Source organism: Perissodus microlepis, chromosome 14 (genome assembly GCF_051167445.1).
Source record: "Perissodus microlepis isolate ML-2025 ecotype Zambia chromosome 14, ASM5116744v1, whole genome shotgun sequence".
Taxonomy (NCBI): Eukaryota; Metazoa; Chordata; class Actinopteri; order Cichliformes; family Cichlidae; genus Perissodus; species Perissodus microlepis.
In genome coordinates this window covers 16,279,443-16,303,768 of record NC_140474.1, presented here as the reverse complement: position 1 = coordinate 16,303,768, position 24,326 = coordinate 16,279,443, and the positions used below count along the sequence as shown (strand labels likewise).

The 24,326-nt window shown below is 37.7% G+C and overlaps 1 protein-coding gene across 3 annotated transcripts; it reads right to left on the bottom strand.

Moving 5' to 3' along the window:
- Positions 1-1,826: 1,826 nt before the first annotated feature.
- LOC146373723 (uncharacterized) lies at positions 1,827-23,628 on the bottom strand. 3 transcript variants are annotated; one of them, XM_084950922.1, is made up of 16 exons: positions 23,120-23,628; positions 18,894-21,487; positions 18,762-18,794; positions 18,030-18,075; positions 13,003-13,157; positions 12,056-12,190; positions 11,628-11,822; positions 9,616-9,629; positions 9,497-9,519; positions 8,613-8,713; positions 7,566-7,657; positions 6,322-6,401; positions 4,468-4,627; positions 3,395-3,557; positions 3,216-3,269; positions 1,827-3,117 (listed from the first exon to the last, which is right to left on the bottom strand). In XM_084950922.1, exons 2-16 carry the CDS (start codon positions 18,919-18,921, stop codon positions 2,849-2,851), a joined length of 1,548 nt encoding a protein of 515 aa, XP_084807048.1. In that variant the 5' UTR covers positions 18,922-21,487; positions 23,120-23,628; the 3' UTR covers positions 1,827-2,848. The 3 variants fall into 3 exon arrangements, with proteins under 3 accessions (XP_084807048.1, XP_084807047.1, XP_084807049.1); XM_084950921.1 differs by having other exon boundaries at positions 1,829-3,117; positions 6,322-6,548; XM_084950923.1 differs by having other exon boundaries at positions 3,056-3,140; positions 6,322-6,548.
- Positions 23,629-24,326: the final 698 nt, after the last annotated feature.

The following is a 24,326-nucleotide window of genomic DNA, read 5'->3' as shown; positions in this document are numbered from 1 at the left end:
AACTATTTAAATTTTCAGCTTTTTCCTTTTAAACAAATTTAAAATGAAACAACATAAAACACTGCAAACCACAACACAATTAAATATAAATTAAAATATGAAAACAAAAAGAAGATGCATATTCTCTGTCATATGGGCCTGCATGAATAAACTTTCTGAATCCTTTATCATCCGCAACTGAAAATAGTTGTGGATGATTACTATACTTTTCTAATGTGATGTTGTTGTCCCTGACTCTCTTTCTCTCTCTTTCCCTCCAGCTCTGTGCTACTGAGAGCATAACTTCCGCCCATCTTCCCAGTGCAAAGCACAAGGCTCATGTGCGGAGTGAAGCGGAAGAAAAGTGCGAGAGAGAGCGAGGGTGAGAGAAAGAAAAAAAAAAACCATGGCTCCCAATAAGGAGTCTGCTCTCGTCGTTCACTTCCAAAATCCAGCTCTAAGAGCCGTTTCGTTCGCGACCGACACACCACTACAAGTTAGTGTTAGTGAAAATAAGTTCACATTCATGGAATTTTTGCGGAATCGAACTGAAAACTTTTATGTAACAAACAGCACAGATAAAAAGTTCATGAAACCTTAAAATGTTTTCGGAGTTATAGATATAGCCTAATAACTAAGGTGGAGCGCAGGATTCGCTGAAGACTGCTGACAAACTATTCCGCCGTGTAAACCTGAAGTCTGCGCTACAGCTGATCTATAAAGTGTGCAGAACACAAAGCATCTTAAGCTGTCAAATCATGACCCGTCTGTGTGCTGAAGTTATACAATAGCTTTAACACGTGCGTAAATGGGCACATCGCTATTGATTTTTCTTTCTTTCTTTTCTTTTTTTGTTCTTATCGTGAGTGCCATGAGATGCTAAGTATTTATTAACGTCATCGTTAAGATTCAGACATTAATCTAAGATATTTATGAGGTGTCTCCCCTCATTTGCAGCATTTAGGCAGATTTTTAATATTATATATAGAGAGAGAAAAAAACAAATTGTGTGTATTGTGGACTGATTTCAACAGAAGGCAGCTTGGCTACTCAAAGATGTCACACGGGTGTTTTGCATATGTATTTGTAAGAGTTTCCTTTTCACCAGCATTCAACTTTGGCAGAAGAATATTTAAATAAAATAATACAAACATGACTTACTGAGATTTGAGGTTTGGGATTTGTGATTGTGTTTTGTTTTGTTTTTTATGTGGATTTCAGAGGGGAGATGGCGAATTAAGGTAAATGTACCTGCACATGGGAAGAACAGGATGTAATCACGCATGAAATTTTAAAATCAGCTGAAAGAAACATCTGTGAATATAAACACAAAAACGTTTTTATGATCAAAATGACTATCAGAGATTGTTGCTGATGACCCACGCAACTGATAATAGTAAAATGGAAAGTATTTTGAGGGTTTTTTTTTTCTTCTTTTAGCCTATTTTTTCTGGCATCTTTGATACAAAACTATATTGTTGACTATAATTTATGTTGTGCAAAGACACAAAAAAGTGTAATGCTCAGATATGACTATGTTAGAAAATGCTCAAAGAAACTATAAGTCAGTTGAGTTTTGAGCAGATATAATTATTATTAACAATGAAAGCTACATTAAGAGGCCAAACAGAGGTATATTGGTTGGGTAGATCATTTTGGACCTTTTAGATTGCTTGCTCACGTTGCTTTTTAGTATCGAGAAGCTATTTCAAAACAAGAGAAAACACAGCAGGTTTAATTAATGTTTGTATTTATTTATTTGAATCCTTAAAGGATAACAGGTCCATTCAAATATTAAACACACACACACACACACACACACACACATATATACATATATATATATATATATATATATATATATATATATATATATATAAACAACAAAGTCACTAAATCAAACAGGCAGTGTTTATGTTTGCTTATAGCTTAAATGTCCCCCAAATCCTTACTAAATTCTTTACCATTCTTAAATTCCCATACCTATCCTTACCATTTCCACAACTATTTTACATGAATCACATTCAAAGAAACAGAAATTCATGAAAATTTTAGTGGGTCCTTCTAACATATTTGTATTCTTGATATTGTCACTAAGTGTTTATCATTCATTAGAATTAACAATCACAGTACATCATGGACTTTACCACAAGTATTCAGTTGTATGGTTCAAGGACGTGCAAACAGTTGTCACTTATGTTTTAGTTCAGTGCAAGAACCAAAGTTACATTTAGATTTTGTTCAAATTTAGATTTGAGCAACAACATTGTGCACCAGCTTGCTGTGTTACAGTATTGATTATTGTCAAGTTGTGTGAATCACTACAATGTGAATCCCCGTAAAACTGAAGTGAAAAGCTACGTTGTTTTTTGTTTTCTTTACTTAAAGTACCTAAATTCTGTCTGTGATACGACATCTTGGGATGTGTTAAACAACAGAGCAACATGGTTTGGCTGGACACAGGCAGAGTAATGTATAAACAACACATCATGTGAAGTATTGTATACTACTGATAAATGGGCAGGTTCTTCTATATAACACTTTTCTACCCTGTCTGAGCACTCAAAGCGCTTTATATAGCGTCCCTCATTCACACATTCATACAACGACTTCTTCCTGTGTTTAAGTTCGAGCTAACATTCACACTGTGATGGGTGCATCAGAGAGCGATTTGGGGTTAGTATATTAGGTTGCAATGCAACCATAATAAATATGGTAACAAATTACTTTGTAAAATAATGTTAACCAGTGTAATGTAATTTGTAATTAATTACTTTTTTGAGTGATAAAGCCAACACTGTGAGTAAATATGTGGGAAAAAAAGAACTTCAAAGAAGAGAGTAACAGATCCAAACTGACCACGTATACATCAGCCAGTGGTGACTAGTGATGAACATTTGGAAATAATGAAATGGAGTGACTGAAGAACAGAGTCATGATTGAAATCAATGAAAACATTAACTTTGTTAAAGAAGTAGGTCTTTCCAGCAATCAGTTTAGGGGAGCTGCAGCGATCATCTCTTTCCAGGACGTAAGGCAAAGGCAGAGCTTTCACTTTGGCCTCCATTCCGTGGACCTTCAGCACACTCCTGAACACAATGCTCTGCAGCGACACACTTTCCACAGTCCCAATGTGCACTAAACAATGAGACACACAAGTACTTTACATATACTTGTAAACAGCATTTGTTCTGATATTTAAAAAACAAAAATCTAAATAACAGATGATATCTTACTTTCTTTGCAAAGATCGATTTTGTTCAGATTATCCACAGATAGAAGTCTGGATCCTAAAAAAAAGAACATTATTGGTTTGTTATTGGTTAAATACAGAATCTGGGCTGTGGCATTGAGATAATATGACATACACTGAAGATACACTTTGTGAGAGAACATCTCATCAGACACAACAGACCATTAATCATCTTTCTCTGATCCTGTCCTGGTTCATGGATTCTTCTCAGCCCCCCAGCACAGCATGACCACAGGGTGGTGTTATAGTAAAGGTGACCACAGCATCTGAACCCTGTCTTGGCAGAGTAGAGCACCTCTTTGTCCTCACTTGAGCAGCAAATGTCCTGGTTTTTGAAAAGATATATAGCATTTTATGTTAAATAAAAGCATGATTGATTGGACTCATTGAACACTGTGTTAGTTCAGGCAAGCCATAAAGTCAACTTCAGCCTGTAATGTTGATACAGAGCTGGTATCAGGTACATTTTTGGAGATTAATAGAAAAGATTACTTTGACTAAAGTCAGTCTGACTGTCAAATATACAGTAAATAACTCCAGCAAACAGTTTCAAGATAGAGAGATGAAGCATTTGAAAGGAAGTGATTAGAATGGTTCATCAACCCTGATAATTATTGCTGGTTCAGATTAGAATGGCTTCTTTTGCTAATAATCTGTACCGAATTGTTGTGAATCTAGCTTTTGCAGAAAGAATCATAAAATGTACACACAAGATGATTAATCTGCTTTAAAAAAGCCTCTAAATGTTTATGAAAAGTTTTTAACAGTTGGCCAAGTAGCTCCAGTGACTGTGCTTAAGTTAAATATATTTTGGATTTGTAGTTCAGTTATGCAGTTAGAGAGAGAGTTGCGGTTTCCTGTTTACCCCTCAGGCCCATATCAGTTTCTCTACTTTACCAGTGTTATTCATGTTGCTTCAAAATTACAGACAGGACTCTGAAATAGTTAAAAAGCTCAAGAAATCTAACTTTTCAACAGTTGTTTCTTTTTTCCATTTTCATATTGATCAAATCATGGTTTATGCGTCATTTTGAAATGACACCAAGAGGCAGAAGACACCAGTCAGAAAGAGGCGCTTTAACAATGATAGGCCACTGTAAACAAGACACACAGTGTGAAAGGTTATGGGACAGGGAGGCCAACTTAGCTGTGTTAAATCTAATGACATAATACAGTGGAATACACGAATAAGATGAACAAACAACAGATTTTCATAACATCATTACTAATTCTACCTGTGGCTTTTGCAGAATGGATCCGCAGCACTGCATATCCCCTCCATGCTTGTCTAATGATGTCAGATTGTGCAGTGTTCCTGCACAGCACTTCATCTGTGGGTCTTTAATGTTGTAGGCTTTGACCCCACAGCAGTGAATGTTTTCTGATTTCAGATGTCTGGTTGGAAAACAGAGGGACAAATAAATTAAAAATATTGACAAAAATAAATAATTATGTTTGTAAGAGGCTGAGTTAGATGAGTCTGTAAGGAGGCAACAGATGAAATGGAGGAAACACACTTTGAGGCCGGAATTCTTGCATGCAGTTTATTTACAAAAAAATGTGATTACCAGGTTAGTGGAATGAACAACCAATGAAGAAACTTGTGCCAACAAACTTAAGATTGTTTAAAAAAAACTATGGAAAATTATAAATCAACTACATGAAACTCCAAAAGGCTAGACTCGTGACTGTTGGGCTACTAGCTTTACTCTTACAGTTGCACCTTAAACTCCTCTTCAGGAGCAACAACCCAGGCTTATAAAGCTTAAGCCCCTCCCCCAGAACAAACCATGCAAGCATTAATTAATTATCTCACAAATTTGACTCCATCTATCCATCCATCCATCCATCCATCCATTCATCCATCCATTTCCACTTCCACTTCCACTTATCTTTGACTGACAACATTCCCTCTGTTTTTACCTGGTAAGATCCCAATCCTCCCTACTATAGGGGACTTGGAACTTACCATTGCCTGTTTGGCAGTCTGGATCTCCAAAGTGATTGCATTATGGAACAGAGTAAACCTCAAACATCCCAGATAAGTTGAATTATCAATACTGACAATTTAACTTTGCAATAAATAGTTTGAATGCATAGGCCCCCTGCACAATTATTTTATAGTATGAAGATGATGACTTGGGAAATGCTAATATTAACAGAAATATGTATTTTATCTAACCTACTTACCACTTGAAACAAACTAATAAAGAAGTGGTTCACAGCAGCATTAGTGTCACATTCACTGAGACAACTCTATTCTTTCGGCTAGATATAAAACAATAGAAATTGCCATCTTAGTGTTTTGTGGGCCATACGAAGTCTTAGTCCTCCAGAGGCATGGGTTATCCTGTGACAGAGTCTTTATGTATAGTGTTGGATGTCATTCTGGAAGCTAACTTCTTCATTTCACAGTCTTTACACAAGCTGTGTACTGAAAGCAGAACATCAGAGCTGCACTTTAAGCTCTCAGTCATTGTCTACATAGAAAGCATTTATACCAAATGCACTTTGACAGCTACTGCAACTGGAAACAGACTCAAGAGCAGCCAAAAAGTCAACCAGTTCAACTCCAACAGAGATAACCATAAAAGTGAATCCTGAGTAAAAATACCTGGTGAGCTGGGCAATAATTTATATATTAAATTCAAATGTGTCACTTCAAATTGCAAAATACTTAATGATGCAATAGCTAAATACTTTAGCTCTAAGATGAGTCATGACCTCACAGAAACAAGACACGGAACACAATGAGACACCACACAGACTGAAAGAATTGTATTTTAAGAGTCCTGGGAACCAAACGAAAGGCAGGGCAAAGTTTGTTACGTAACTGTCTGTGTGTCTTAGAAACCATATGAAATCATCAGCTATGAAAAATGTTTCATTCTACTTCTCTAGGTTACCCTTAACCCTCACTCAGAAGACAATACATTAAACTAGTTTCCATGCTCCCAGCTGCTCTGACTGACTAAATTCAAAACGGGAGCCATTAGATACTAATCAGATAAAACAAAAGAAGAAATCCCTTTTCACAGGATTTTATCAGCAATGTAAAGCAAGTAAACAGAACACATGCACACAATCACCTGTGTCCATTGCAGCAGATCTCAGTACGAGGCTGGTAAATTTCTATCCCACAGCAGTGTTGTCCTGGGCTGCCGTGAAACTGAGAACAACACATGGTCCCTTTAGCCGGGTTGTAAGGAATACCCATCTCTGAACATTCCTCTCCATCATCTCTGCCCTCGTACAAGGTCTTATTACAACACAGAACTCCACGTTGTGCCGAGCCATACGGCATCTCTCCACAGCACTTGAAGAATCAGACATAATACAGTAAACTGTGCAAGCAGACACAACCAGACTCTCTAGTTTACACATTCAAAGCTAAACAGAGAAATGCATGAGTTATGAAGAAAAAACAGATGAAAAATGCAAATTAAGAACATAAAACACTTGCAAAAATTCTGCATTACATACATGTAACATCCATGCATTATGTTTCTACAGTCTTTTAGCCTTACCAGACTTTTGATCCTTTTGTATTGGCAGTAATGAATACGGACTATCATGGTCCCCGTGTCTGCCCGGCCGGCCCCGCAAGGCTACATGTGTTTTTGTTTACTCTCTCTTTCTCTCGCCCTGCTGCATGGGCGGAGCTCTCCGTGGGCTTCCGCCCTTGGTCCACACACCTATTGAGCATCAGGCTGCCATTATGTGTTTGCCATTTAAAGCCAGGACGCAGACAGTCTCATCACTGGATGATTGTGCAAGACACGTTAGTGAGACTCTAGCCTCAGTGAAGTTTTGTGTGTAAATCTGTGATTTTGCTTAACCAATCTCTCTTATGAATAGTTTTCCCGGACCCGTAAACTACCCGCTGTGTGGACGTGTGTGAAGAAGAGAGCGTGTGTGAGAGAGCTTCCCCTTCCCGGATTTTCCCCCTGGACCCTAGGAACCCCGCATTTCCTCCACTGTAAATATTCTGCACCTGGTGATTGTGTAAATAAAACTCTGTTTTTGGGACTGAACTCTGCTCTGCGCTTGAGTTCCCGCCATTGCTTGTGACACGGACGGTGTTAAGGGAATTTTACACGTAGAAAACAGAGATAGAATCCAGCCTCTGGCACTGTGTGAAAGCAGTGGCCTGCACCTCTTGCCAACTTTCTACATTGTAAAGCTATATGATTGAATTTAATAATAAAAGGTATGTATGCTTTAAAACATTTTTCTGCTTCAGTAAAACAGTGCTTTAGATTTTCAACTTTCAGTGGAAATGGTGGTTTGATCATTTTTCCCAGTAGAGGCTGGGGAGCAATTAGTACATTACCTGATCGATCCAAGGCTTCCACGGAGATACACGTCCATCGCAGCAGACCTGAGTATGTGGGTTATACACGGTGGCTGTGGCCTTCCTTTGACCTAAACAGGGGGGTTTAGAGAATAGAAAGAGGAGAAAGGAGATATAGCGAGCAAGTTGTAACTCATTCACTCTTTGAAGTCAGAGCTTATGTGTTTTCACATCCTTTGAACTGTCCTGAATTTCAAGTGATGTAAAAACATTGTTACACTTTTTGATTTCCACTAACAATGAACGAGTTCAGACAGACACCCAGACTTCTTCTATCTAATTTCCCCCTCTTATTTCTTGCATAGTCATGATCTCATCATCTCTTAATTTACCATTAGACCCGTGACCTGTCAAGAGCTGAGATAAGCTCAAGAATGTGTATAATAACTGATAATTATATGACCAATTTCTTCTTCCTGTTGTTGCTACAATAACATAGTAATGTTTCATGACTATCAATGCAAGTTCCTACAAGAATGATCATGACAAAATCGCATTATTGTGAGCTCATAGTTTGTTAACTTGGACAAAAAAAAAGGCTAGAAATCCTAGAGCATGGCTCAGCTGATTGTAGAAAGGGGGGGGGGGTGGATGAATATGTCAAACACAGGTAGGAAGGTAAAATCCTTCTTTTTATGTTTTGCTGCTACTGCTTCTTTGGGTATCATGTCGGTTTGCATTCTCAATACTACATTCCACTAAATCCACTAGAGGTTCTTTAAAACAATGTTCTTTCTTTTGTTTTAACTGTTTACCCCTAGAGGTATTTTCCAAAATTATAAGTACCACAGGAACAAATGACGCGTTCAAGTAATTCTTTGTTTTTTTACAATGATACACATAAGACAAACATGACAAAGAAACAATTGCTCACTCAGCTCTAACTGCCTTGTTGGGGTGAGGTTACTTGTTCAACTTACTCTACTACATAGCTACATACTACATACACCACAGAGTGATGTAATACAGTAGTAACAACCAAAACAACTACAAAACAAAGGCAAACAAACAAACAGATAGTGACACCTGAGTTGTCGAGTGAGTGAGGCTTGTGGTTACTCTCACAGCAGCGATTTTGCTTTGGATTGTAACACGACGACCCACAGAGATGTGTGTTTGGTTCAGTGCTGTGGATGTGTGTAAAACAGGCAACAATCAACACAAAACAGTCCATATCACATTAAATTTAAAAAAAAGAAAAGAAGTATGGAAACAATTTGTTTTATAATGTAGGCCGCACAACTTATATTTAAATTTTATGCACATTTCAGTGCAGTAATGGGTTTAATGATTTTCTGGAAGTTTGGTTGGTTTCTAATCCTTGACCTCCAATCATGCTATAGTTATATTTTTCTGGGAGTCAGTTATCACATACAATTGCACACAACACTGGTGTGCAAAATGCAGCCATGTGTCAGATAAGGCAGAATGGCAGTTATAAGCCCATGTGTTATTTGAACTGTTGGAATATTTGACCAAGCTAAAATAACATTTCCATTCAGAGTTTTTGTCAAAGAGACTGGCCTCTCATAGATACACACTTAATGTCATTAGGCATCTGTGCCATGATGCAGAATATTTTTTCTTCACATATGCGAAGGATCGATGGAAAGGATCTCCTAAGTGTCCTTAACATCATTTTTAATCTTTCAGGTTATTGTAAAGACATACATTCTGACCAAAACAAACAACCAAAAAGGTTCACACTAACACATGCTCAAAAAGGGATTGCTGAGTTTCTCTCTATATAAGGTACTTAACTATGTAAAGTGCACTGATGGTATACAAAGTGGAACTACAGTAATTTTTACTGCAAAGTATGAATGAATGGCATTGATGATTAGATGGATAATAAAAAAGCCGTACTGGTCGAGGCGTGAAATGATAGCAAAACGTTTCCATTAACTTACCATTTGGGTTGGAGCTTGATTATCTGAAAAATTAAATAAATGATTTAACACACACAGACACACACACACAGTCTTGTTTTCATATCTTCGTGGGGTATCTCTCGAAACACAGCACTTACCTGCTGTTTCATACCTGTGGATATAAAGCGCAAAGTTTTCATTAACCAAAACAAACAGACAAAAAAACACAAAAAACAACAAAACAAACAACAACAAAACTGAATTTAATATTAAAAGTACTGTACTTAATTTGAGAATCACAGTGTGACATGAAGTTCCCACATTCAAATATAGTTGACTCACACCAAGGCGAATTCTTCAACTGTACTTCAGCACTATGATTCTTATAACAGCAGCATTCAGTTTTGACGTTGAACTGGCCATGATGACAGCACACATGATCTCTGGACTTCCTTGTCAGGATCTTTTTAACATTATTTAAACCACAACACAACTTATTTTCCATATCGTAAATCGGACACTTGCTCACAGTGGTCCAAGCGGACAATTGGACCTCTGTGAGCAACAGCAGACGTGTGCACTGTGGTCACTCCAGCATTGAATCCATCCAAGTTATATGGTTTATTAAAATAATCAAATTACAGCATTTACATTTATGTTAGACTACTTTTAATTAACTGCTTTAGCCCACTTACAATGAAAATTTAAAAAAAATCTTCATGACGTGTGTAGTATGTTAACACTATTGGAACTAAAAATAACTTGAACTCCAATTTTGAAAAAACAACTTTCTTTTTTTAGTTTTTATTTTATAAAGCTCTGACTTGTATTATGACTCTGTGGTCTGGGAGAAAGTCCTGTAACTCTCTGTCTGCAAAATACAGTATATAATGACCAATGTTGGGCAATTAATTATATAGTTACTTCTTCAAAAAAGTAACTGAGTTTTGCAAACAACAAAGTTTCTTGCAGCTGTTTACCTAAAATGCAGCCAAGGCATTTTTTTAAATAAACATTTCAAAAATATTTACAGAACAATCAGCTGTTCTGCATCAAATTTGATGCCGCACAAATTATTTGTGCCACTCCAAAAAATAATTTCTGTCCACTATGAGATAAAGGAGAACAACAGCCTGATACCTGCAGGCCTGACAACAGGAGATGTATCACTGCTGTAACACCTGTAACATTCAGCAGTCGCCTCATTGTTCTGACACACACAACAAAACTATTGACTACACTACACACTAACTACACAAGATTTGCGCTAAATGTCGCAAATCTCTCACATCTCAAAACACCGCCGCAACTCCTAAAACTTCCCCGTTTCCTAAACAACTAAAAGCCATATTACCATATCATTTTTTGATTGGTCCACATGGTACATTTTTCCACCAATAGGAAAGGCTAGGGGGGTTGGGAAGGGGGCTGTTTTTGCTCAAAGGCGGAGAGTGCTTTCAAGCATTTTCCTTATAGAACAGCGTTTTTACCGTTTCTTCCCGCAGTAAATATAAACAACGATGGGGGAAAAAAAACAAACATTGCATATATATATATATTTTTTTTTATCATAACTATGGTTTTACGTGGCCTATCAACACAATGTAAAAACTGGTATAGTTTTTAAATTGTGGTATAGTCCACACTTTTTCCGTCAATTGTTCCGTCTGTCCTGCTCACATCTCCAATGGTTGTACACGTTGTCATTAACGTGGCTTCACTCCACATCAGCCACGCCGCTTTGCTAGCTAAAACACCGGTGTCGGCACATAAGGACGCTGTCATAGCCTGTCGACGTTGACTAGCTGCGTATATACGAATGTGAATCGCATCATTGGCTGAACTATGGGATAAGGTGGCATCGTTCTAATCCCATACGGGAGAAGCCAGTCACTTAGATACTAACACTGCGAAACAGACTTGTTAACGTATTTATTTTAAATTCAATTCAGGTTAGATTTTTTTTTTGTGCGCAACACAGATTTTCTGTGCGCAGAGACCGTGCCAGCAGTGTGCAATTGTGCACGCGAGCAGCTTAGAGGGAACATTGCATGACACACCTCAGTTTGACATACCTAAAGACTGATATGTAAAGTTGGACTCAAACTACAAAAAAATGTCATGAAATCCATTCAGCAAAGTATGACATGCTATTATGTACTGAGCTGACCTGGAGTGAAATTCCTGACACAGCAGGATGAATCCTTCGATTGTATCTCCAACTTCTCCTCATTTGAACAGCAGCACTGAGTCTCAGTGTCATACTGGCTGTGACCACAGCACTCATGGTGACGGGAATTCCTCACCAGAATTGTCTTATTATCAGCTGGACCACAACACAACTGCTTGTCCTTATCAAAAACATCTGTGGAAAAGATCATTGTCATTTTTAAAATTTTTACTTCAAATATAACTCAACTGAGAAGCTGCTCCAGTATCCTCAAAATGTTTGAATGGAGTACATTTCACAGAATTGTACAATTTTTCTACTGAAAAACCAATAATGTTTCTGTGTTTAATTAATAACATTTCACTGACAGTAATGATTTGTAATGAAGATGTAATTTAGTCTTCTTTTCCATCAGTATGTCTGCTCACCTTTACCATAGCATTCAGCCATTGGTCCAGGTTTTGATATGATGGATGATTGACAACATATTTCATTGACTGGGTTGTAGGCCTTCAGGTCACAGCACTTGGACACCTTTTCACTCAGACCCTGAGTAATATTGGCTGTAAAAACAAGATAGCTTATTGTAAACAACAGAAAATTTGTTATTGCGAGTGGTTTATGGTAATGAAATCACTGCAAGGAAGTTCAGAAGTTTAAAGAAGCAAACAGTTGAGTCTAAAAGTATCCCGGTAGGTTTTTCTTATATTTGAGCATAAAATCTCTTGCTTGGAATAAATTATGGGCTGGATGAAAACTGTGACGATAAATTTTTAATCTTTTGTTGTATTTCTTCATGTACTGCAACCATTATAAGAACAAAATGGAAGAATGCAAGATTGACTTAACGAAAAACTAAAATAAACTTCTTCTGCCGAACCCTAACCCAGTGAATAAATTGAAACATCTAACACTGAGTGCTAGCAGATGGATCGACCAATGATGAATATTTTTTTTGGCAGACTCTTAAAATTTAGATGTGGTTGTCTTCTATATTTGGATGTTTCTTGTCTTATAAAGCACAATATATATGCTTCAAGTTGAATCAAAGTCATTGCTGATTGGGTAAGGGGGTTAAACGTAATGTAGCTTTTCAAACCAAAGTAGGAAGTTTATACAATCATCTGCAAGTTTAATTTGTAAAGTATTAATATTAACCTTTTTAATCTCAAGTAGTGCAATTTAACTTTTCTGCAAACTGCAGCTACCAAAACAGGAGTTTAAAGAGACCGTCCTGATTCCCGACGCGTAAATGAAAACAACAAAACAGTAAAACACTGAAGCTGCTTCTTTACATTCAGGCACTCTGTTTCTTTCACATTTACAAAGTCAAATTAACATTGGCTTTTAGTTAGCTAATTCACAAATTCATTACCTGTGAGGATCTTTTCATGTTGAACTTTACAACAAGTGGCTGTAGCAGGATTGTAAGGCTCCTTTCCACAACAAAACAGATTTGAACCTGGATGAAGTTTGTTTTCACAGCAAGCAGCCTCCTGGATGTCATACTGTGTTCCACTGCAGTCTTTTCTAAAAAAGCACAGATAACAAAACCCAGGATATTATCCCTGTCACTCATTTCTATTCCACATGCATAACATTATAACATAAGAGTAGATTTGGTGAAGGTAAACGAGTTTAAATCAAAAGCAATAGACAGTGCATAAAGAAGGTGAAGAAGAGAATGCACGCAGGATATATTGGACAAAGGATAAAGAATGTTAAATATGAAGCTGTCAGGCAAGAGGAAAAGATCCCAGATTAGATTTGTGAATATATTGAAGGAGGACATGCAGAGGGCTGGTGTGATAGAAGAGGATGCAAGAGATAGGGTGAGATGGAGGAAGATGATCAGTTTTTGCAACTCCTAAAGGGAGCTGTCAAAAAAAGAAAAAGAATCTATAACTGTCAACAGCAGTACATTTACACTCACTATCTATTTCATTAAGTATACTTCTGCTCCTTTTTAATGCTAATATCCAATCACCTAATTAAAAGGGAGCGACTCAGAGCATTTAGACATGTAGACATGCTCAAGAAAACCTGCTGACAGTTGAAACTGAAGTGACTATGAACATGGAATGATTGTTGATGCTGGAGAGTCTGTTCTGACTATTTCAGAAACTGAAATCACAACTTGTTACAACCAAGAAACAAGATATGCAGAAAACCATCTCTGAACATAACATGTCAAACCTTTAAGCAGAGCACGCCTGCTCCTCCTGTCAGCTAGGAACAGGAAACTGAAACTAGAATTCAGGACTCACTAAAATTGGAAAACAGAAGACTGACAAAATATTCTGATGAGTCTCAAACCATATCAAACTAGTTTTTTGAACATGACAAGCTCACTGTACTTAAATGACCAGCGCAGTCACCAGTTCTCAATCCAACAGAGCACCTTTGGGATGTGATTGAAAGAGATCTCTTTCAAAGAGATATCTGCAGCAAATGTTTGACGTTATCAAGTCATTATTCACCAAAATCTCTGAAGAATGTTTCCAGCAGCTTGCTGAATGTATACCATGAAGGATTAAGTCAATATCAGCCAAAAATCCAGAAAACAAACTTTACATAAATGTCATAAATTGATTTACATAACATTAAGTGAAATTAGTATTTGATGCCCCACAACCTGCCCATAATTCTAGCTTCTCAGGAAGCCCGAAAATCCTATAAAAAAGGCAGCTTTTTTATAGGATGTGAGCTAGCAAGAGTAGGTGCTTGGTTGCTCAACCATTTGCAGAACTTTAAAGTAATTTGAAATGTGAAATGACCTTTAAATTCTGTATGTATATATGACATGTCTGCTTCATTTTGACAAGTAAATGATCATTTTAGGATTATTTGTGAAAACTAATCTTCTTTGTTTTTCTTTCCTCCTCTCTGGAGGGATTCTGTCATAGGCCAGTTTGAATTGAGAAGGCGTGGTCTGAGAGTATATAAAGGTGGACTGCTGGATGAGAGGCGGATAGGTTGCCATGTTGGAAGTTGCTGTGTGTGTGTAAAAGATTGGCCAATAAACTAAGGTTGCTCTCTGTTCAGTCAGGTGAGAGTGATGCCTGTGGGTTTCATAACACACATCTCTGCCTGTTTGCAGCATGGCACCATGGCTCCGTGTCTGTGCCAAATCACAACAACGGCGGCCTCAAGGCACTTTCAGAAATCCTTACAGTGCAGAAACACATTATTGAAGTCCCAGAAAGTTGATTCAGTTCATCTGGACGTGACATTTTTCAGTGGGAGAAACGTTTCGCTACTCATCCAAATGACTTCTTCAGTCTGAGCCTGAGACTTGAGTCTGAGACTCCTTACCTGGATGATTTAGTCAATCATTGAAGGTTACAAATGATCGTTTCATGGCTTCTGATAATGGACTCATCTCAGTGCTTGTCCTGCTAGACCTCAGTGTTCAGCAGCGTTCTATACTGTTGATCATATAATTGATTTTTTTCCCCAGCAATTATAGCATGTTATACGTATTAAAGATAATAATAATAAGGGAGGATAATGTGTATAAGACTTTTCCCACTTCCCCCTTATATTCTTATACCGCCCTCTGATGGACTATCACTAAACATTTGGAACAGTAACATGGGTGTCCATAATCTTTGAATGCAAAGTATTAGACATAGATACATGTATCTACACCCCGGATGGTTGGGTCCTCCTTCTCTTACTCATGATGATATGCTGATGATGCTTATTCAGAATTAGATAGATTCTTCCTCAAGTTTCTACTTAAAGTGAAAAGTTTACCTGAAGCTTGTTTCACTTTACATATTGTCTTCAGTCACATATTTTCAACTCATCCAAACTACAGATGCACCCCTAACCCTTGGAGCCACAAGCAAAACACAATTTCACAATGGCTACTTACTCATTTAGAGCTAATATTTATTGAACATTATATCTTGCCAAACACTTAAATTTCTGTGTTAGAAGTGCTCTCATGGTGTATGTTATATTTTTTATTGTGTCTGCAGGTCCCCATTTCTCTGTGGTTCTTACTTAGCGTATTATTCTGATCAGAGGCGGAGCCAGACATTTGAAACACCCGGGGCTTAGCCATAAAGGGTAGTATGCATGTGGGATTTTTTTTTTTTTTTTTTTTTTTTTTGGGGGGGGGGGGGGGGGGGGGGGTGTAGAAATGAATGAAAAAGATTAATAGGCTCTGTTTTGAGTTTTGTTCAAAAAAGAATGACTTCATATAGGAAAAAAATATATCACATATGCAGGACACCTTAAACTAGTTTTTTAATTAAGCAGCAAGGCAGAGCAAAATCAGGGCTGTATCAAGACACAGGGACTAAACCCCAATTCAACCAGTCCCAGAACTGATCCGGAATTAAAACAGGACTACAAGAGTTCAAAATCAGGACTACTGAGGACTTAACCAAGACAGAACAAGAATCAGAGCTAGATGATAGTAGCACTAAAAATCATCATATACCTGCACTACACTTATTTTTTAATTCTACCAAAGTCCACTATTTAGATTGAGAAAAGTTTATATAATTGTTTAGCCTTGTTGTGCAAACAAGCCTGCATAACTTAATAAATATAGAATTTGAAAAATAACAAACCTAAAAAGAAACACTAGGTACGAGATACATGAGTACCATATATGATACGGTGTCTCACCTGCTCTTGTTCCATCTCTGTTCTGTCCTCATTCTCCATCTCCCTCTCTGTTCCTCTCTCTCCCTCTCTGTTCCTCTCTCTCCCTCTTTGTGCTGACAATCATCAAATATACAGTTGAAACCAGATATTTACACACTCTTCAGATAAAAACACTTTTTTAATTGTAACATCAAATCAGACTAAATGTTTATTTTTTTTTAGATTGATAAATATAAAAAACATATTTGTTAACTTTAAGAGTAAAGAGAGAAACTATCTGTATTTCTTAATTGCAAATGGCACCAAATTGTATTCAAAATTGAGCCACACTTATGGAGCTCCACGATTCTTTTCCTGGTGTTTTGGTTGACATCTCTTGATTTTCCCATTTCAAAGAAACAGGCTCTGTGTTTTGCCTTATATGCATCCACAGCTGTGCCACCAATTTACTCACATGGACTCTACTAACCTATCAGAAGCTTCTTCAGCTCAGAATGGAATCGTCTGGAGTTTTCTTATTAATTAACAATAAACTTAGTGTATATGTACTCCTAAATTTGATGAAAGTGATAAAAAATAGACAGCTCTGTCTCTCTTTATTCTGACATTTAACTAATTCAAAAGATATTTCAATATTTATTTAACCAAAACAAAACAAGTTTACTCTAAATTGATGTTGTACAGTAAAAAAATGTTCTTGTGTTTTCCATAAAGTGTATGTAAATATCTGGTTTCAACTGTGAATATACTGCTGTGTATTGAAGTTCCTCTTGTTTTGCATAGAAATATACTGAACAACATACAAAGCATAATATATAAAATACTACCAGAGTTTTTTTTTTGAAAGAAGCCCCTTATGTCCATTCTTGTATATCAGTGCATTACTGAAACCGATTCATTTAGCCGCGGAGGGTAACAACTGAAAATATGAAATAAACACACATGTAAGCTAAGACTCTCTAAAGAAACAGCATTGTTGTTGTTCGGCTTTTCATTTCGCCATTTGTTGATTCACTCGAAGAGCAAGTAATGTAATATGGGTCAAGTGATCAGTTTGATATCAATCTTTCGTGATACACCGTCATATTTACATTATTTGTACAGTACGAATTATTTGCTTTGGTACCTGGTTGAACTTCAGTTCTCCTCTGTCTGCCTCTCTAACAGCGCACTCGCAGGCAGCAGCTGCCCCGCCCCGCTTAGTGTCTGAGGGGGATTTACGCACAGTCGTAAATTCCCACAGTGTGCACTATGTGCTTCGAATATTGTGTGTAGTTTTTGTTTTATACAGTGTCAGCCAGGCATCTAACTATGAAAAAATTACACTCCAAAAGACCCCGGGCTTCTGAAAAAACAACCCGGGCTTAAGCCCAATAAGCCCCCCCCCCCGCCACTGATTGTGATAGTTTCCTATTTCCAGTGTCTTGTGTTTAGATTACTTTAGTTTACTGAAATGTGCTCCAGAGAAATTTTCAGAAATACTTTATGAACCAGTCCTGGTCCAACAGTCACTTTACACCAATGTGATGTGAAATGTATAATTTACTTGTTTGTCTATTTAGTAGTTAAACTTTTAACTTGAACACTATATATTTATTGATGCTGGACTCCCCCCCTCCTTATTTGTTTATCCTATTCTTCTGAGGAACATCATAATCGTCATGGGTTCCCTGAGCCTCCAGGTCAGTGCTTGACCTAATAATGGTCGAAATACATCACTTTTTGGGGGGGTTGTTTTAACACAACTTTTGAGAAACAATTGAGAAAGAGTCGACTTACCGGGAACAGTGGTTTTTGGAGGCGGCATTTGCTCCAGCTGCAGGCTCTGCCAACCAACGTAAAGTCAAAGCTGTGAGTCATGGCATTAACAAGCTAAAACGTGTTAATATGTCAGCTGGTGTTCTAAACGAATATAATACATTCAGCATTGTTCAGACTTTAAAAGGTGAAAAACAAAAATGCCCTCCAGTTCTTCTTTAGAGACGAGTACAGTATCAGTGTACCGCATACACGCATAACTCTCTGCCAAATCAATTACCATTCACTTTTCTATAAAGCCCCTGTAAATTATTATCTTATGACGAAACACAGGCAGCGCATTCCCGACAAAGGTTTGCAAACACAGCTGAAAGTGGAAAAACACAAAGCAAAAACCCAACAATAATAATAGTTTGGTACCTGGCTATGGAAACCTTTTCTGTGTACTTTCATGAAATTCTTTCATAAAAAAAAGAAAAAAAGCCCCCTCTAAGCATCCACTCATCGCTTACTCAGATTTAGTTAAATTAATATTTCAAATAGATTAAATAGGCTTTACACATAAACAAAGAGCATTTATTTTTAAAATAATAATGCTTTAATTTAACGAGTAGGATATGATTTACATTTTAAATTACACATGGTGCTTTGTTTTATCTCCACTTTCTTCAACACAGGCAAGCTCACAACAAACATCAGTGGCCCTTTATTCTGAGCTCATTAAATAAATAAATAAAAATAAAACCTACTTACCATGAGCAGTGCTGAAGCCAATAATTAAACAAACTGAAAGAACAGGCAGATAAGAATTACTGTAAAGTTAAGGAAAATAAGTTATTCAAATTATTCAAAATCGATTTCAGTAAAGGTGGGAAATTCGCCTACCAAATCCGAGAGTCCAAAACGGAATCATCTGGGAGCCTTTTGGTTATCTGACACTGAGATGCAGAAGAAGAGGCAAACATAGCTGCTTAAATACTTTTAAGACCACGCCTCCCTTGTGACTAAAAATAACCCTGACATCATGCCAGGGCATGGTGTCAGGGTTGATGAAAAGAAAAGGGGGAAAAAAAAGAACCTCCACTGCAATATTCATTTGTAAAACTTCTGAAAGTGCTGCATGATTGGGGAAAATATGCATTTTTTTACTCCCGCTCATTTGCTGCGAGTAAGGGCACCCTCCGTTTCCGAGGTGCGCCTGTTGCTTGCTGCACAGAAAGAGGGATATCCCTTATGTCAAACAAGTGATTTTATAAAACATATGGTAGCCATAAAAATATCATATTAATAAAAAATTTCATATTTCACAACTCTTTAATTTTCAAAAAAATATCTGATTGTTATAAATATATAATTTTTATCATCAATAGCACTTTTCTCATTTTAAGCAAAAGAAAAAAGTTTTTACTTGTTTTTATGGCCAAAAAATGCCATCTGTTCTGGTCCACGGGTGTGTGCGCGCCTGCGCCCGTGCACGCGCCTATGTGTGTATGTGAGTGTGTATGTGTGAAAAATCTGTTAAACCTTACTAATGTGCTTAGTTAAACTTGTGCTTTTGTAACGTTCAGTATGGCGAGACATACAGGCTGCATGCCCCCGTGGAAAACTTTATTTCAATTTATTTGCATTTGTTTAATCCGAACTAGGAAATTGAGAATCAAAGTCCGATCCCCAAAAAAAACCGGCGTCTCCCCTCTATCCCCAAAACGTTAGATAAGTTAACAGGAAAAAAAAATTCCTGAAAAAACCCTTCCTCTTTGTCCCAACTCGCACCACTCCTAACCCCGATAGGATAACTTAATAGGGACTCCCCTGTATCCCCAAAACCTTATACGTGATAACAGGGAAATCCCGTGAAAAACCTTAGTCTTTTCTACACAGGACCCCTCTTCTCACATCCAGCGCACAGCCTAAATTGTCCGTCTTACTAGCCCCGTCTCAGCTCCGGAATGATTCTTACCTTCTCTGCCATAGGCTCGCTGGCTGTCTCACACTCAGAATAAATAATCTAACATTTAATCTTAAATTTAACTGATAAATTAGTTATCAACCCTAGCTCTTTTTTTTTTTTCAGAAAAAGAAAAAAAGACTTTCTCTCTTTTCTTTAAGAACATGGATCCCAGACCTGCCCACCTGATCCTGCTCGCCCAGACCCCTGTAACCAGCTACAGGGGTTCTGCGACTCCAGCGCAAGTCACACAAATGCATCTTTGTAGGGTTCAGCCAGCATCCGTTAACCCCTTGGAAGAGAGATTCCGTCTCAGCTCCGGCAGATTTTGGGGCTACGCCTTCAACCTCAGAGAGAGCGAGCTCTATTTTTACCAGCTGCCAGTGAAAGTTTTGGCCCTCTATGTTCATATCACTCTTTATAGCCTATTAGTTTTATTTGCGAAGGAAATTAGAACAAACATCCTAATGAGTGATTTGGCAGAACTACGTTCTATTTATAGAGTTGCTAATTATGTGCCATTATTGCAGGCAAACCAGCCAATGAAATGGATTAAACACATCATGACTGTGTTCCAGCGCTACACAATGAGCACTCCGAAATCCCTGCTTCAAACATACCACCATGCCAATCAGATTACTTATTCCGTGTGAGGGTGAAGAGGTGACCCTTCTGGATAAGATGGTGAAGGTTTGCTGCATTTTAGTGAACAGTGTGGTAGTAAAACCAGGGAAAAATGAAACTTGCTCTTGTTAAATATTCTTAAGTCTTGTGCTGTATAAATAGCGTTAATTTTTCAAAAGATACAGTAAATTAAGTAGTGTTAGTAGTGGGTGATATCATGTAAACGCTGTCATGATTTTGTGTAAACATTTTGTCATTTGTAAACTATAAATGACATGGATTCTACATTGTAACTGATGTGATGTTCTATAAAGTGGTTTTAATTTTTAAAAAAAGGCAAAAATTGGTTTGTTTCTTTATTCAACTTTTGAACAGTGGTACTCAGTCAGTACATATTCAGTAAATGCAAATTATTTATATGGCAGTGCACTTCAGGCATAAATCTAGACCCCTAGATAAAACATTATGGGTCATTCCCACAACCCACAGCTTTACTGCGTTCCAGCAAAGTATCCAATAGCAGTGACAACTCCTCCACAGTAGCAGGTGGGATTTTTCTTTTTTGAGGACGGCTCCTTTTACCTTTCAATACGGATGGTCTGTTTATGTTTTGATCGAGAGCCTTTTTTTGGGCAGCTGAAGAGGAGAAGTCTATCTTATGGCCAACCTCTGGCTGTATCTTGGTCATATTACCAGGCAAAACCCAGTATGCAGGTTCATCTGTAACAGTCCTTGTGCCACGGATCAACACTGTTGCTTCTACTTTAAACAGAAGAGCAGTGACATGGCTGCAGGTCTCCACAACTCCGGCCATACAGGTGCAGTGGGCGGCTTCAACCTTCCCTGTGATGCTCACAATGACCCATGGCTGCAATGCTGGTTCATTCAGTCTTTGAGAGTGCAGTACCTGAAACATACAAAGTTAATTTAAAGACAAGGACTTTAATGAGCCAAGGCCGACATAAATGTGTTTTATCTACTTTCTAATCCATTTATCATAAATGTAACAAAGTGTTTAGAAAGTTAGCACATACATGTAATTTTTCTTTTTCTTTTTTATGCATCCATCTAGAACGCTGCATGTTATATTCCAAATCTGCCTGTTCTCTTTCAGAAACCTGCCTTCAGAAAATGAACCTAAAGTATGTAATGCAAGGATGTCATCACTTTCAAGATGGAGAAAGCATAAAGTTTGACTTTAGGTGACAATTATGGACACGTAATATGATAAGGAGATTCTGCAGGTCATTAATCAATGTATTATAGTAAAAAATGTATTTTTTGTGACACAGGACACAAACATGGAAGCAAGATATATAATTAGGATTATTTATAATAAATATGAATAAATAATTGCAATTTCTTTAACCATTGAGAATAACTAAATCCTTCAGGACAATGTCACATCAGTGCACTGAACTCACTATGGCTATGTTCACACTGCAGGTCTTAATGCTCAATTCCGATTTTTATATTTAAATCTGATTTTTTTGTGTCTGCTTGTTCACACTACAAATAAAATGTGACAGCAAACGCGCTCCTTTGTGAACCCTCAAAGTGGCCCGCATGCGCAAAAGCAGACTTTGCGTTCTCCAATTTTGCTTTAAGTTATTTTGTTATATATATATATGGCCTAATAATTATCCTAATTGCTGTTTTAGAGAGGAGCGGTGCTTCAAAGGATAGTTGCAGTTTCTGTCAGAATCTGCAGATTTTACAGTATAAATAAAATGTTCACATTGTCTTCCCAACAGTTGACATCTACACGGGATGGACACGAAGCGCTCATGTGTTCTCAATGTCTTCTCGGGCGCTTCTCCAGCGCTGATAATTGGCATATGTTTTGTGTCAGTGACATAAAAGACGGAATTAATGCGACATGACCATTCAAACAGCAGTTGCTTTCTAAAACATCAGATATGTATCGGATTCAGTACCACATACGAAAGTGACCCAGATCGGATTTGTGCTGTTTTTACACTGTCATACCATGATTGGATATGGGTCGCATAGGGTCAAAAAAGTCATGCAGTGTGATCTTAGCCAGAGCCTCCACATGTTCTCACTGTAATTTGCCCCTCATTAACGAATTTATGATTGCACTAATTTGAATGTTCGAGAGAAAATCAAACGCATTTTACTCACAGTACCCTACAAACGTCACTGCTGTTTAGTTTTCTGTCTTCATTTATGTTGGAAGTGATAGCAGAGCTGTACGTTTGAATTTGTTTCCAAAATCCCTCATTTAGATGGAAGCTAGCGAGCTAACTTCCTGCTAATTTCTAACTCTGTTAAATGTCACAAATTCCGTTTCGTTTTCATGGTTGCCTGGATGATAAACTCAATTGTTGCACATGGTAGAGCAGAACGCTGATCATTGTATTACAGATGAAAGACTTTAGATAGTTTTTCAACTCTCAGTGATGCCACAGTGATGGTGTGATTTATGGACCTGCAGTGGCGTTTGAGCCCAGACACGGCTAGTGATGTCAGACTTAAAGACCGGATAAAGAGTGATATGAACATATCTATAACTTACCGGAATGAAAATGTCTGGAGCACACCAACAGATATTTGGAGATGGAAGAGAAGACGCCTTCTTTTGGTAACATCCGATACATGAGCTGCCTCATGTTGCTTCCAGGTGGGGAAAGAATGAAAAGATAAACCATTTTCAACCTTATTCCCTTGCCGGTCTTGCGATCTAACTTTACAACCGACCGCACAGCAAGTATGAACCATAGCTGGTGTTATCCATTCACGCCTCTTTCGCTAGCGCTTTGTTTGGCCCAAAAACATGGCGCCTCAACCAAAAATCCTGGCCACGCCCCCTCTCGTGACATCACGCTCCAAAAGCCCTATTAGGCTAATCGTTGTATCACTTCCGGTATTTCAGACAATCCCTTTCCGTCAAGGATTTATAATTTGTTGTGGGGTTTTTTAAATTTGTTGCGGGTTTTTTTTAATTTGTTGTGGGGTTTTTAATTTGTTGTGGGGTTTTTAATTTGTTGCGGGTTTTTGTGATTTGTTGTGGGGGTTTTTTAATTTGTTGTGGGGTTTTTTAATTTGTTGTGGGTTTTTGTGATTTGTTGCGGGTTTTTGTAATTTGTTGCGGGTTTTTGTGATTTGTTGCGGGTTTTTGTGATTTGTTGCGGGTTTTTGTAATTTGTTGCGGGTTTTTTAATTTGTTGCGATTTACACTTCCCAGCCACCGTAGTATACAGACAAAGATAATACAAAACCAAGAAAGACTACCATACAAGCTATACCACAGGCACAACATACCTTTGCATCAATGAGGTAACCACTGGCTTCTCTGAAAGATAATACTATACAACACAGTTACTTATTAAAATTTCTTCAATCTGGATGGAATGAGGTTAAAAAAAAAGTCCTAAGGACTGTGATGCTGTGATGTCCACTCCTGGCAAGATTTTGTTGACGCACACTTGAATGCTCCAGAATAGCAAATGTCTGTCTTTATAGATGTGCTCAGACTTACTGACGATCAATCAAGTGAATCTGATTAAGAGCACCTGACTGCTACATATCCTCTGAATTCATATGGAAGTAAGGGTGTACTGTGAGTAATCTTGTGAAAATCTTCTTTTTCCCATGAGTGTAAATAATTTGTGCTTTGTGTCTATATGCGACACACATATGTGACACACACAGTGATGACACACATGAATCTGTAATGATAACACCCCCCCCCCCCCCCCCCCCCCCCCTCAAAAAAAAACTGT

Excerpts from the sequence above, each read along its gene's own strand:
- LOC146373723 (XM_084950921.1), bottom strand. The coding sequence starts at position 18,921 with ATGATTCCGTTTTGGACTCTCGGATTTG. Across the intron at positions 18,076-18,761 it reads TGGCTTCAGCACTGCTCATG|AGCCTGCAGCTGGAGCAAAT; the intron begins GTAAGTAGGTTT and ends GTTGGTTGGCAG. Across the intron at positions 3,270-3,394 it reads TCAGAGAAAGATGATTAATG|GATCCAGACTTCTATCTGTG; the intron begins GTCTGTTGTGTC and ends TCTTTTTTTTAG.